Genomic DNA, 16114 nt, shown 5'->3' with positions numbered 1-16114 from the left:
GCCGGAATGATCGCCACCTGCCTGCGCTCCACCCATCGACAACGATCCAGCGTAAATATTCCGAACCTTGACTCGCAGAGAAACTCGTTCGAATCGTGAGAAAGAGCCACTCATCGGAAATAACTCGGAGATAATCGAGCGAAACGATCGACGTTTCCAATCGAATGTTATTCGCGTTTTTCGTTTACTGTCTCCAGGTAGCCTTATACGTATACCGCGCACACGTGTATTCTATCTCTAAGGTGGAACGTTCTTTCGCGTAGGTAGTCTAATAGTAAGTGTCCGAACAACGTAACGACGAATATAAGATTCGAATAACGCGTACAAGTGGCCATTGGATGATTCGTCGTTGGAGTTCGTTCGTCTCGGAGTTAGTTCTCGAAAGAGTCGTGTTTGAAAATGAATGAAGCGTTCTTGAACGTAACTAATTCTGCACTGGACAGCACGAAGTAATCAACGATCCCAAATCTAAATTCGGGACTGATCGGACCTGATCCCCCGATCGAAAAGGATCGTTTGCTTCGAGAGGCAAGAGGCGATCTATCGGTGGGGAACTCGTGTTATCGATTCGCGTATTCTAAATTCAGGCTAATTGGCAATGAAACGATAAAATCGCATCCCATCGGGTAAGGAATACCTCTGCGACGAAAGCTCTGTAGGAAATTAACCGTTCGACCGATCATAGAACAAGGCGCGTTCGATATTGCCCATTAGTACGATTTTTATCTATTTTCTCTCGTTGTTATCCATACAAAGTTTGAATTGGATTTTCAAGAACGTATACCGATCCAGGGACGAAAGACGTATCATGTACATATACATATAAGTACGTATGTATATACGTACGTGAAAATCCATATGCGTTGGTCGTTCGCGCAATTACGCGCTTTTGTGATTCGAGTCAACGATACGGATTCGCAACAGGCGTAAAACGTGACTATCGACTGAGGGAATCAAGGGAGGAGGAAGACAAAACGAAACAGGACTGCGAGCGCATGCTTCGCGAACACGCGCATACATACAGCCACGAATAGACGGAGGGGGGATAAGAGAAAGAGAGAAAGAGGGATGAGCAAGGGGTAGGGAAGAGCAAGGACATATGGCAAAGCTTTAATAATTGAAGCTGACACTGGCGCAGATGGGAACGCAGCCGCACGGTCCGCCCATCAAATATTTAGAGATTATAAAGTACGCATACACGTACACACACATAAGCACCACACATGCTAGCACGACGTCGTTTATATGTTTCCTCGTAAACGCGTGTCCGCGTACGTACATCGCGAAACGAATAATCGCGAAAGTCGTCGAAACGAGTACGTAAGCCGGTAAAGCTATTGAAATACGGACTTTCGATTTGCGATCGTTGCTTCATCGCGACGATTAAGCAGTAAGATTTATATCGTGTATTAGCGGTTAAGATGGAAGGAGTAAGCAAAGAAGAAGATAACGGAACAAGGTGTGGAAGAAATAACAAAGATTGGAAGATCCGATTAGAAGGCTGACGGAAATGATAGTTTTAGAAAAGAACTTCTAGCGTAGACTCTTAGTGCGTAGTATAGTAACCGGGTTAACGATAGCGTACGAATAAAGCGTAAAAAGGATAAGCGAGAAGATCGGACGTGGAAGCGTGCGGTTGGAAAAATTGCAACCAGGTCGTATTCCTCGGCCGCGAGGACAAAATCAAATAAATTAGTATCGTTATTATTACTATGTATTAGCGTGCGACTGACAGTCGAGAAGCAAGAGCAACGGCAGGTGCATGCGCCGCTACTTACGACAGTGGGGATACTGACAAATCGCAACTCGCCCTCGGAAAAGAGAAGACCGTTGCCAAACTTGCCCGACAGGTTACTACCGCATACACGCGCGAAACGCCACCGTCGATCGCTTCTAAGGATCGCGTCAGCTCCACGGTGTTCGTCTTCCAATTCTTTCGAGCGATATACCCTCGTTCGCATCTCGCGATCGCATTCTTCCGACGAATACGTCGGACGACAGGGACAGGACGAAGAGTAGAAACAGAAGGAGAAGAAGAATTCGAACGATTGGAAAATAAGGGAAAGAGAGAAAGGATGAAACGTCGTTGCCGATGGTTCCTGACAGATTCGGTAGGGCAGATCGGACGATAGAACTCGGTCGAAAACGCTCGTCTCGCGAGGACGGCGGTCGGTGCCCTTGGGAATTTCCTTGGCCTTTTTCGTCACATCTGGTAGACACACGTATCCCGACAAATCGGATGGTCCGCCAGTTTCGTCGTCCTCTCTCTCTTTAATACCCTTAAGGCACCCCTATCCGCGCATATGTTTCGCAGATACCATACGAGCACGTTCGCACCAGGGGTTCCCTCGGTCCTTTTTCTCAAGACTCAACCTTTTCATGAAATCGTACCTACGTGAAAGCCTTCGAAACTTGTGTGCCAACACGTGCTTACGAATCTGCCGAATCCGAATTTACGCAGCAAGCGATCGTTGAATCGAACGGCCAATTTTATAACGATGCAACCGTAATCAAAGATGACTCGCACTGTGGATTTTCACGCGACGCGGCGAATCGTTTGTATATCTTCTTAACGCTAGCGCATTGTTCCGAACAATTTTGACGTAATTGCATTTTTCTAACGTTAGAAGTGTCTCTTATCGGTGCGCGTCATTTTTTTCCTCGATCTCGCGTTAAACGTTTCTTTAGAGCATTGTAACTCTTTTCGTTCGCGCGAAATGAAAATTCGAAGCACAAAAATTCGAGAATCGCAACGGGATCAAGGATGATCTGCGCGGGATGCCAAATCTCGAAAGCGACGGAAGTCGTCGCACGATCGACGATCGCTCGTCGTGAAAACGATATCATGGAGTAACGAGTGATTCGCGATAGAATGCGATTACCGATTTACTCGGATCCGTTCGAGAACAGTTGCAACGCGTGATAGCGGCTACGGTATCTCTCGATTGGCACGCGTTATCAGGAGTATCGATCGCGCAACGATCGATTCGATTTCACGCGTTTCGTTACAACGTCGTCGAACAACGAAGAACCCGACCAAAAATTGCGATTAGCTATGGTACCTACGTATACACGTACGGTTGAACGTACGAACGAATACCACCCGTGTCGAGCCGAAACAGGGATTAAGACCTCGCGGTTCAAACAGATGGCGAACATACGCCCGTATGACACATCCCGGTCATACCGAGCGTACCCTGCGCGATAAAGGAGGAACTGGGATTTTTCGAGTCGTAAACGTCCGAACAACGGTAGAAACCCGAGACGACCTTCTGCCATTTTTGCCGATCGCCCTCGTAAAAACCATTTGTTCGAACAGAAATAACAAGACGGCAACTGGTACCAAGAAGAAGTTGGAAAACAAAGATACGCCGAAACGATCTGAAAAGAGCAACCGAGAGAATCGTTTCGCCGTGTCGAAGATTCACGATTCGTGGTTAAACCGCCTCTCGTGACCATGTAACCACGGTTAGGCTCTATCAGACAGATTTCAAAAATGGAGCAAAGTTAGGAAACGAAGAAGGAAAGGTAATACGTTTGAAAAACTGTAAGAATGGCAGATAGGTAGGTAGGTGGGTGGGTGGGTAGGTAGGTAGGTAGGTAGGTAGATTGGTAGGCAGAAATAGGTAGGTAGGTAGGTAGATAGGTAGGTAGGTAGGTAGGTAGGTAGGTACGTAGGTAGGTTTCCGCTAAACACCGAAGAGAGATTCTCGGTCGTAAACGGTGGCCGACAAACCGGAGTCTCGTAGGCTCGCGTTTCTTTCGCATGCGTAGCACCGCGACACCGGCGCGGCATTACGATCCGCCGCGGGTGGTTGACTCGAAATCGAGTCGACGATGTTTGAAACATTTGCGCGGCAACGAAAGATCGAGTGCGAGAGAGGAGGAAGGAATCGAAGGAGCGCAAAAGGAAAGGCACGAGACGGCCACGAGAAGGGAAGAAAGAGCGAGACCGGTGTGATGAGGTGAGGCATGGGGCAGAAAGGAGAGGAGAGGAGAGGAGAGGAGAGGCCGGGAAGAAAGATGGACGGCGCGGCATGGCGCGACACGACGCACGGAGAAACCGAGTCAAACTCTCGGCCGGCTGGCGCCGTTCTGTCGGCCCCCGCTGCCTCTTGCCGCCAACAATGCGCGCCGTACACCTCTCCCCGTTTGTTTCGCCTGCCATCGTCACCAACGTCAGCGCCAACACCAGTACCTGTAGTACCGACACCAGCACCGTGACATCGCTGTTCCTACTACCACCATCGCTCATCGTCGTCGACGATAACGCTACTAGTGTGGGATACTCCTTATAGCGAGATGCTTGACCCCGTTGAATCGCAAACTGAATACCGTGCTCGAAACTCATCCGTGTCGTGTGATCCGATCGAGTTTCCAAGCGCGGCGAGACGATGCTTACTCGACTTTCGGGCGCCTCCGCGCGCCAGTATTGGTGCTAAAGTCGATACACGCGATACATTCTCGGACGGAGCAAAGTGGTGCGGAGGCTGAAAAAGGAACAACGTCCGATGCATTGGTAGTGGTGATGGTATCCGTAGAATCGATGGTATCGATACCAGTGGTGGTGTGCAATGGAAATGGTAGTGGTAGTGGTAGTGTAGTAGTAGTAGTAGTAGTAATGTAGTGGTAGTAGTAGTAGTAGTAGTAGTAGTAGTAGTAGTAGTAGTAGTAGTAGTGGTAGTGGTGGTAACGTTAGAGGCAGCAAAGTCACTGCAGGCAGACCAGTTGGGACTCCATCGTACGCGCGTGAGATGAAAGAGGCTCGAACGCACGAGGAGAGTTAGTACGTCGTCGACCGCGCTCGAGTAAGGACGCGTTCTGCCATAGCAGTTGCCTTTTTCGGTTTTTGGACTCGAACCAACTTCGTACCAACGTACGCGAATAAAATCGTGATCGTGATTTTCTTTTTTCCTCCGTGATTTCCATATCTTTCGATGGTTGTTCGTAAGAACGCGACGACATTTGAGAGCACAGACTCGTAGAAAGTGTTGGAAGAAGAGAAAGAAAGCGAAAGCGATAGCGGGAAAACTTAAGAAGGAAGAGAGAAGAAATTGTTGAAGCAACAAGGCGAGGGAAGAAAGACGCGAAGCGTGCAACGCGATTACGCGGTAGCCCGTGTACCTATTCGCGGCACGTGCTCGTAGGATTCACTACAAAAAAAAAAAAAGTAGTGCACGAACGGGTGAAGTAATGCGCGTGTGGTGATCAAGAACAAAGAAGACGGTGCTCAACGCGCGCTCTAACGCGCCTTCGTGTCTCCAATTAGCCACCAAAATGACCAATCGCGTTGTGGAATCAGCCTCCGAATTGTCGGCTTTGATGAAAGGTGACTATCTCTTTCAAAATACAGCTTAATCCCGATGCAGCGTTCCCGTTGATTAACGCCGATCGTCGACACGGTCCCTTTAACCCGTTGCGGGTTAACACTCGGTTTTATTCGCGCGATCGCGATCTCTCGATCAATTTCACGATTTTTTAAATCGACCAATTTCAATCTCGTTTACGATCGTCCACGATCACGTAGAAATATCGATGCGAATATTAAAACTTCTGCAACTTGGTTTTCGTCGACGCTCCGATATTTATCATATCGTTCCGGATACTTAGCACGAGGAGGATCGTAAACGTTAACGCAATACGAATGTCGTTGTTATTGTGGTGGTCGTCGTTCGGTCGATTGATAGTCTGTCCGTGGTGGGAGTCGCGAAGAACGATAATTATCATTATGAACGGCGCCAGTCGTCTCCGAGCGAGAGATCGAGTGCCTGAGCACCAGCAGCACCGAGTCATGCGGCTGTGAAACCGACTTCGCGGAGAAGAAAGATTGTATAGCCTCGCTACAAGGGGAGCTGAGACAGAACGCGATCCGTGGAAAACGGTAAGACAGCGGAAGGGAGAAGTGACAGTCGATAGAAAAGGAGAATGCGAAAGAGAGATAGGGCGCGGCGGCGCCAGCGTGGGTTGGCTCACACGACTAGCAGGCGAATCGACTTGCACGAAACAAACGACCTCTTGACCAAACTTGAAACTTCTTACCGTCTAATCTCCCTGTACACTTCTGTTCCACGAACTTTACTTCTTCCCCCTGTACTTTTTTTATTTACTTCTTTCATCCTCCTTCCCTCTCTATTTTCCATTCTACTCCTTTTTCTTCCACTTTCGTTTCTCATTCTCTCGTATCGTCGCCGAAGCTTTCATTAACGTTTTGCCCTTTAAAAAGTCTTTCCTCCGCTCAGGTTAACGAACAATAATTACTCGTGGTGAATATTGCCGCCTATATGCGTGACCATAATGGGCGCTCACTCAGTAACACAAAAGAAGGTGTTTTATAACCGATCGAGTAACGTTTGCCCCGGGCTAACACCGACTATACGAAAAAAGGAAAGAAGCAAAGGAAAAGAATAACCGAGCGATCGGTTTTCGAGGCGATCGTCTCCACTCGACTTAGGTTCCATCGAGCCTAAATCGTAACGAAGTAAACGCGTTTACGAGATTAGCGACCGAAACGAAGATCTTTTATAGACGTGCCCGTGTAAATTATTGTTCGTTGTTTCTCTCGTAAAAAAAATTCGTCCCTTCGATATCGTAGAAGATCGGTCAACGACAGGATTTCTTGAATTAAGACCGTCCCAAGAACGCGATTGCCGGGCTAAACCAAACTCCACAGTCGTAAATTGTCGAGTGTAATCGATACCCTATTGTCCGTAGTTACAGGTACGCACAAGTAGAAAAGAAGAGAACCAATGCTACGGTAAACGTCTAACTTTCCACCCACCTGTGCGCAAAGTCGCACCTGCTACCTGAACCGGACCTCTTCCGTCCTCGGACCCGTTCCCCGCTTACTCTACCCTCGTTCCCGCGACCACCGATCTTTCCAGCCACCTTGTTGCTTACCGCTTACTATTTGCCACTACCAATTCTCTGAAAAGTCTCTCTCCGTTCCGTTTCTCCCACTTTTCTTCCATTTAATCTTTCTTCCCGATCCTCTGGATACCGTATGTATATAAAAACTCACGCGGTCGAAAAACATTACGAAACGCCAGGGTGCAAAAGGATTCCGATCGACGACGATAATAGTTTGCAGGCTACCTCTTGGAGAAAAAAAGAATCAGAGACTCGATAGCGCAGGATGCTTCTCGGAGCTCGATAACGCATCACGACTTCGAAGGATGTCGTCTGTCGTCGATCGTATCGTCGTATACGTTGCTGTCTATAAGTTATCGTACGCTCGTTTATTTTAGGCAAAACGATCGATGGAATTTAGAATGTAAATATTTTTGACATTACATAATCTGGTCATTTCACGCAAACGCTAGATACATGGAACTTACTTCGTGGCATAGGATCGTGCATATTTTTGCGGAGGATGATCGGTCGCGTGGTGGTTTCAATGACGAGATTACTCGATGTTGAACCGTTAAATATATTTAAAATAATTATAAATACAGGGTCAACCGTAGATTGCTCGATACTGGTAGTTAAAAGAATGTTCGCTAAGACGCTCGGTAATAACTGATTCGCTAAAAACTCTGTATTGATCGCTGATAAAATTGCTCGATACTGAGACTGAAAACTGGTCCTCTTACGATCGCGTTCGTTTATTTATACCGGTTTGACGGTTGCGCGTAGCAGCGACATTGTTTCGCCGGAGTTTCTTTATTATTACGTTATGTATATCCTAATGATTTTGATACTCCGAGGCAAACCAACAACATGATTGGAATCGTGCTCTAGCTCATGTGCCGCTACATTTTAATTCGATCGAATAACTTACGGGTAAATAACGAAATTAATCAGAAAAGTCGCGTCTACGTTCTACCTATCATTTTGCTCGAGATAAGAGCAAGTGTTCGGCGACCAAAGTATGGCAGTGCGCATACATACAGTGGCTGGAAAAAGTATTTGCACACCACTGTGTTTACTTTGTATATTGACGTTTGTATATTAATTTTTATATCAATCGGTAGCGTTTCCACGAAACTATACGAATTTGATAATATGAAGATGAAACGTGAAATCCGATAAGAATAACGCTTCGTTGGAAAGTTAGCATACGCGCGAATACTTCTTCCGGTCCCTGTAGGTACGGTATATTCCTCCGATAGAGATTCGGGCGACTATTTGATATCGCAAACGTACTATCGATACCTTGGAATGTTTGTTGTCACGATTACCTTCGAGGATAGAGACTGGGTGTGAAGTAAACATTTGGATAATGCAACTAGAAGGTAATCTCATGCTTATTTTGCAAAAACACGATGCAAGTAAAGTGCGAACCCTATTGAGAACGGAGCTGAATCAAACGATCGACTGAAAGAAGAAAGGAGAAAGAGGAGGAGGAGGAGGAGGAGGAGGAGCCGTGGAAGAAAAGTGGTGAAGTCAAGTCGCAACGTTGACGCGGCGCCAACGCAATCGATTTAAACGTTGCTCTCGCAAAACCATCTGGCGACCGCAGTCTTCGCCTCTTTCTCTCTCTCTCTCTCTCTCTCTCTCTCTCTCTCTCTGTGCATGTGTCAGAAGCAGCATCTTCTTACGAACAATATCCCATTTAAGTAGAGTGCAGATTTTTATGCAAATTCATACTTCTATAAACCTACTTAAACAAAGTGAATCTAAGTAGACGTTTACTTCATCCTTCGAGTATCATAGCAACTGTCGTTACGCTTCGCATATTTTCTATATTTTTCCACATTATGTGCAATTCGCGTATTTCTGTAATTTCAAATTTTCTACAAACGCATACGCATTTACGGTCCATTAGGTCTATATTGCGCGAATCATTCAACGTGGCATTTATTGTCGGAGTATCCTGTGTCTTCCGATTTGATTTGCGTTTCAAATTACTCGTCGTCGAAATAATTGACACTCTAGATATACACGTGGCTGATACGCGTTTGAATGTTCGTTAGCGCTTCTTCTCTCGATGCGACCACGGCGCTTATTTATAATCTCTGCAAAAGTTGGCGACGGTTTCTTCTCCGCCTTATTTCCAAAGAGCCGCGTCCACGAACGTTACGCTTCACTATTTCTAGGACGTTGGGTCGCATCGCGAAGAAAGAAAACGACCAGCGCATCCACGAGATGAAACGACAGAGCTCTACGTACTACTTACTTACGTTCAACCATAAATTTCGAACAGCGACGCAATGAAATTTAGAATCATCGTCGCGCTCTCAACCCGATTTCTACCTTTAATCCTAACTTCGATTTCCCATTAGGATTACACGCGTTTTACATGTTTATAACGGCGCGTCGTCCAGGCTCGATCGTTTCTTACTTGTCGTCGATGTTCCCCGACGCATATTGATTTTCGTACGAATCGGCCGGCGAAATTCAGATGGAGAATGCAAAGCGAAGATGCGCGAACGTTATAAAAGGAGAAGAAAGAGAAAAGGCGAAGGAGGATCGAAGGACGCGCGAATACGCGAAAAGGAGAAAAAGAGCGTCTGGCAAGGGAGTGTCGGTAGAGGGAAGAAACCGCGAAAGTATCACGCCATCACGTGGCTATCCGTTCGTACGTCCCTGACGAAAATATGATCGGAGATATCCAGTCTGCGGTTAACCGTACGCCTTCGCGCGAGTTTACACAGATGTCCAGATGTTATTTCGGTCTGTTTGAACAATTGCCGAACAAGACGACAAAGATGCATGGCGTAGTACGCGATATTCGCGAACGTAATTTAGGGGCAATCGTACGTCGTGCGTCGAACACCTCTTCCAGCATCGTCCCAAGTTCTGGTAGTAACTTATCATTTTTCCTCTCGTGTTTTCGACGTTTCGCTCGTAGAAGCAAAGTCTGTACGACGTCGACCCTGTGCTTCTTTCCTGCCGCATCTATCCATGCTACGCGATCTTAACGAAATTATGAGAGATTTAATTGTTTTCCGAGGTATTCAATTCCTATAGAAGAGCGTGGGTCCTGGTTTTTCGTATCAACTGTTTCATACGACATTGACACGCGGTAAGCAGCGATTCTGAACTATTTTCGTGCCACGAATAAACTAATTACTAAATATGCGACACACCAGAATATGTATCATATAGTTTTGGTTTACAAAAGGACATTGTCGTTTTTATTTGACAATCTACGGGAAAGGATGCGAGCACAGAAAAACTGACAAAATAATAGGTATCGCGCGTTTTAAAAGTTCTTACGACACATTTCGTTGAAAATCGTCGGCATAGAGCATGCAGAACCAATGAAGAGATGAAAAATCGCGACACGAACTTCCTACGACTATGTAGCGTTGGTTCATTGAAACCAGACAGATGCCTGATGTGAACGACAGAAAGAGCGAGAGAAAGAGAGAGAGAAGGAGAGAGCGGTAATCTTATCGTAACGATAAGTCCTTTAAAGACACGGTCGAACCGCCACCAGGTGTGCGCAAGCTGTTATCATCCAACACGCAGAGTGTTATCCTTGATGGAATCATCCAGGATAATCGTTCGTGTTTCCAACGCTCGTTAAAATATTCGGTAATTTGGTAATACGTTCACGCGCGATAGTTTATGCTATCCGATATTAAGCGTTTCGGAAGTTGGACCCAATCGCTTTGCCATTCTATCTTTTGTTATATCTCGGTTGTGAAGTATTATTTAACTATTAAGATACAACGTGAACATATATCGATGGAAAGTGGAAACCGCGAATATCCGGTGAACGGAGGCAATCTTTCGTAGCATTTTCTCTTCCGCGTCATTTTATTCTTACGATACGTAAATTAACAAAGACAATGCCGAACCAGAAGAGCAACGCGACGTAACGCAATATAACATACAACGTAGCTATCGATACGTAGGTCGACGATTAAACGGTTTTTTATCGAAAAGGTGAAATATATAATGCAAATAGGTTGTCGAAAAAAGTTTCTTTCGTTTTATAGGAAAATAATAAATAAACATTATTGCTACAAAATGGATCATATGTAATTCGATAAAATAACATAAAAGAAAAAAATGTCGCGTATCTATCATTCCCTTATAAAACGAAAGAAACTTCTCGGACAACCTAATACTTAAGTAAATGCACGTGAAGCGGACACAGAGAACGAAACGAAACGAAAAGAGAGAACAAGAACTTGCGCGTACTACGTCTAACGTTAAAAGAGCTGCCAATGTATACCGACTTGTACATACCGACTGACTGAACGACATACCGAACATGGAAATGCGTAGAATCGTCTTATTTCAGAGATTGGCAAAACTAGACTAGGCGGAAAACGAGACGAGAAGAAACAAAATGTGTCTTGCACGAGATAACACTAAATAGGAAAATCAACAATGTTCGTACTCCGAATCGTCGTTCAGATCGATTGGCAGAAAAAGACGGAGGTCGAAGAATATTTATTCGCGAGCTTTTGTCATTTTCTCTTGCAAGCAGTTTAAGACGGAAAATTAGAAGCCGTAGTCGGTCGGCGTAATTCAACCGCGAACTCTTGTGTAACTCTTACAAAATGTTGCTATCTGTTTTTCATTTCAGTCGGCGTGATGTCCAGCTCCGACAAGGATGCCGGCTTCTGTAGCGGCGGAGACGAGGACGACATATCCGACCTACGCTCGCCAAGCGCCTCGGAGGATAGCCTAGAAGTGCAAGTAACGCCGATATCGTTGAAAAATAAAAGAAAGTTGGCGGAACCACGGAAAATTCACGAACCAAACCCAGCCCCGTTGAAAAAACGAAGGTTCCAACGGATCGAGGAAGAGATCGTACCGGACGAGGAGTCGACCAGAACGCTTCGATCACCGAGCCCGTTTCGACCATGGAGCTATACCAGCAGCAAGACCATCGATGCGAAACTTTCTTTACCGATTACAACCGCAGAGAGATCTACGGCTAACCAACCAACAACCTGCGTTTTTTCCTTGCTAACGAACGTGCCATCGCCAACGATTCACGTTTCAAATCGAATCAACCATCATCATCATCATCACCACCATCACCATCATCATCGTCACCGACACCACCAACGTTATTGTCAAACCAACGACCGTGATCGCAGCAGCGGTAACGACAACGTTCGACAAGGTAATTCGGATCGTAGCCACGATTCCGACGACGGTGATACGTGCGAAGACACCAAAGAGTCGCAAAGTCGGGACGGTTCACCCAGCGGAGTACGACAGTCGACGCAAACGCGTACACCTCGAGCTGAGAAGCGAGAACTATCTCGTCAAAAATTTGACAACGCTACCACCTCGTGTGCAATTTCTACGTCCGATACAGCCATAGCATCATCGCCTATGACACTATCTTCGATCGCGCATCCCAGACTACAAGAGGAACCTCTGTCACTCGTGCTGAGAGGCGATGTAACCGCCAGAGTACCGTCGCATCCAGCAGTAAACGGTAACTACGAGAAAACCTGCTCGTATCCCGTAGAACGTACGAACGTTTTGACTACCTCGTCATTGTCTTCGTCTCTGTTATCGTCGTCGTCGTCATCGTCGTCGTCGTCGTCGTCGTCGTCGTCATCTTCGTCCTTGTCCTCAACGTCGTCTTCGTCTTCTACCTCCTCCTCTTCGTCGTTATCATCGGCATCGTCCTCGTCGTCGTCGTCTTCGTCTCAGTCGTCTCACCATCAGCAAATTCATCGATCCTGCTCGAGCAACGGTAATTCTTGCTCGACGACAGGGACAACGGCCGCAATGATAACAGCGGTGGTAAGCACACCGACGACTACGATGACGAACGTGCAGAGTAGTCAGACGAGGCAACATCCAACGGCGGGACAACAGAGAAACTATAAAAACATGACACGCGAAAGGAGAATAGAAGCAAACGCCAGAGAACGGACAAGGGTGCATACTATAAGCGCTGCATTCGATACGCTTAGGCGTGCTATTCCCGCGTATTCGCACAATCAAAAGCTGTCGAAGCTATCCGTGTTAAGGATCGCGTGTAGTTACATCATGACGCTGGGGAAAATCGTCGATACCGCGGAAGGCGAGACGACCAACGGCGCCTCGTTGGGAGCTTGCGTGGATCTTGTATCTAAAACTATTCAGACAGAGGGCAAGCTTAGAAAGAGAAAAGAAGACTGAGCTGCACGTACGCTTTGAAGTTCGAAAACATACGCAAGACAATATGTATGTATATTATTGTATATGTATACGTATAACGAACGTTGACCATCAGCGAACCCACCGATCGTTAAAAATTCAAATGACGATAGTAGATGACTAAGTACCCTTCGGCGAAGAAATTCCTTTCTCGTCGGTCGAATCAGCAATTCGATGAAATCGTTTTGATTTCGGATGCAAACTTTTTCGTTTGTTCGTTCGAGTCGTGAATCATCGATGGTTAGCCGATAAACGATAACAATGATGGTAGTAATGGATAAGTAGTGAATAATATGTATAGTAGAACCGATTGCGGAAAGCAAGAATACGCGATCCCGAATCGAGAGACGGGCGTGAAACGTGGAAGCGAGGCGTGTAATAAAACGTTGCGCAGCATAAAAATAGCTTTTCACGTTATTTCGACAAAACGCGCATTTACGATGCGAACGATGCGTGTGCGTTTCGATGGAGCGCGTGAAATCGTACAATTTTACGTTGTAAGACTACCACGAGCCTGTGCACACGTTCGTATTTACTTCTATCGAGATTCGAATAAATAAAAGGAGAAACAAACGTAAACAAATTTTTGCCAATTTATTGATAAAAAAGACAGACACTCCTCGTCCTTCGTATCCCTAATGGTGGGAGATGGCTAGACTGTATGTATTAATGCAAATTCATATCTTTACGAATATAATTAAAAAACCAGAATTCGGATAAAAAACTGTTTTGTCTATAAAACATCATAAAGGCACTATGCTTTGAATATTTCATATATTTTTGCATATTATGTACAGTTTTGCATCTCCAAATTTTCCATAGAAAACGTTATACATAGAAATCCACAGTTTAGATATTGCGGTAAAAACGCGTCGTGATTTGTTCTACTGTGATTTTCTCTGAATGATACGCGTTTCCGCAAACAAATCCATCGATCGATCGTAATATCTGCTTCTAAGAAATCGTGTACGTTATCGATGCCACGCATTGACAAAAGTGCACGCGTATTAGATCACGAAATCCCGCATATAGTTGCAGTCTAATGAACGGACGACGATTCGATATTGGATACCAAAGCGAAAACCCGAACGAAACGGGAGAAACGTTAGCACTTATCGCGCGCGTTTATAAGTCCAAGGCTAAAAAAACGGACCATGATGTAAGTACATGCACGCTGTGCCAACGTCCGACATCGTTCATCGTGTATGCAACATATACTTCCGATACACGAAGGAATCGTACACGCGCACCTGCTAAGAAACAGTGGCAGCTGCATTTTATCATTTCACGAGTTTCGCTTAATTTTTGGAGGTTACACGAGGCGAATAATAATCACTCGCGCTGTTCTCGTTACACGTGCGATGTGTAAAAAAAAAAAAAAAAATAAAAGAATACGCGAACAATGAAATCGGTGAAAGGACAGAATTGCTTCTTTCTATTGCTCTTATATTCCTATTATCTATCTTTGCTGTCGAATAACGGCGAATCATACGTTGATATCAAAACGTCGATTTTACCGATTCGTTTAATATCCCGATTTGAATAATTACGGTGTAAACACGTATTTAGTTGTTAGTGGTGAATCATGAATCATGAATCCGTGAATGGTCCGGTCAATCGTGGTAGCGAGACACGTCATAGCTCATGGGCATAAGATCGAAAAACGAAAGGAGTCGCGGAATTTAGGTAGAGAAAGAGGAAGAAAAGGGAAGAAAGAGAGCGGCGAGCATATACGTAAAGCAAGATTAACGAGGCGAAATACTGTCTGGTGGGAGGTTGCCAGAGCGTTGGCGCCAGCTGACCACCGTCGCGTCGTCGGACGACCTACGCGAATGTGTACGCGTGTACACTACTACCACGGACCACCGTTCCGCTTCTCTCAACGACTCAGTCGACTTCTTCGGAGATGACGCGCGCACGCGCGCGCATATTCGCTAATCACCTTATTCTTACTTCCTATTTTTCTTCTCGTTTCTTAATTACGTTGCCAGATTTTTTCTTAAGATGGTTGTCAATGAGAATTCTGATAGCTTCAATCATCGAGTATTATCCGAAACATCTGTTCCAACTACACATACATACACACACGCGTATATTACTAGTTTTGCAATTCGCGACATCGCGACAGTACTCTTCGTAATCTTGTCCAAGTTTCTGCGTTCATAGAAATCACCTGTATTTACTAACGTGTTTGCGAATTTAGCGACCATCGCTACGGCTACGTTTGTATACACACGCATACATTGAAACGAACGTAAGCATAAACGCGCAACAAACAAATGGCGTAAATAGCGCGTGACAGGATATCGATATCTGCTCTGTTTAATTAACGCAACATCAACTACGTCAGCAGTCCCAGAAATTGCACGAGATCGCTAAAATGTATGACTACCACCCCGTTAGATGCGAATGTTCATCACGATTCCAAGTAATTCGTCTTTCCGCTTGACGATATATCGTCGTGTTACGCATTTAAACCTTCCAATCGGTGGCAATCATCTAATCTCGTTCCTCCCACATTCTCCTTTACTAAACTAGTACCCCGAATGTATTACTCGGAAAAATAGTGTAACAGAAAGAACAGGCAAAAAATCAAACGGGAGGAATAGGAAAAACTATAGACGAAGAAGACAAGTGTAAAGTTCAAACTGTCGATCGAAAAGTAATAATCGATTACAGAAACAGGTTAGAAGTTAGAACCGATTAGAAGCGAGAGCGGGTCACAACTTGTTTGCTATCTGGCTCTGTCTATTGGCCGCGAGCATCCAGTGCATGCGTGTCTGTTCACGTATATGTATATGTATATGTATATACTTCTCGTATAGTCGGTGCGAGAGTGATTTTGTATATAGGATGCGACAATGTGGCGCCAAGCTCTCGCAGCCAAGCCAGTTTCTACTATATACGCATACACATACATAAATACATATACATACCACTCTTTCGCTCTGATCTGTGCGCAGACGATGCGACTATGCAGGGTGTTTAAGACGCGACCAGTCAACCAGTTGTTTCGCGTCTTCGGCAAAAACATGATGAACACAACCACCGA

General features: G+C 45.4%; 1 protein-coding gene and 1 long non-coding RNA gene across 4 annotated transcripts in view; one reads left to right on the top strand and one right to left on the bottom strand.

Moving 5' to 3' along the window:
- LOC117151367 overlaps positions 1-16114 on the bottom strand; it is a 19152-nt gene extending 3038 nt beyond the window's left edge. Inside the window, exon 1 of the long non-coding RNA XR_004461229.1 lies at positions 15999-16114. This is a non-coding gene — a long non-coding RNA (uncharacterized LOC117151367). The remainder of the gene's footprint in view (positions 1-15998) is intronic.
- Positions 3680-13641, top strand: LOC100740822 (suppressor protein SRP40-like). Of its 3 annotated transcripts, XM_012382622.3 has the most exons (3): positions 3681-5329; positions 11483-12462; positions 12547-13641. In XM_012382622.3, exons 1-3 carry the CDS (start codon positions 5278-5280, stop codon positions 13042-13044), a joined length of 1530 nt encoding a protein of 509 aa, XP_012238045.1. In that variant the 5' UTR covers positions 3681-5277; the 3' UTR covers positions 13045-13641. The 3 variants fall into 3 exon arrangements, with proteins under 3 accessions (XP_003487492.1, XP_012238045.1, XP_033175385.1); XM_003487444.4 differs by having other exon boundaries at positions 3680-5329; positions 11483-13641; XM_033319494.1 differs by lacking the exon at positions 3681-5329 and adding an exon at positions 5369-5881 and having other exon boundaries at positions 11483-13641.

This window comes from Bombus impatiens, unplaced genomic scaffold, assembly GCF_000188095.3.
Source record: "Bombus impatiens unplaced genomic scaffold, BIMP_2.2 scf_0155, whole genome shotgun sequence".
Classification (NCBI taxonomy): Eukaryota; Metazoa; Arthropoda; class Insecta; order Hymenoptera; family Apidae; genus Bombus; species Bombus impatiens.
The sequence above is the reverse complement of the archived record's forward strand: the minus strand, read 5'-3'. Positions and strand labels throughout refer to the sequence as shown.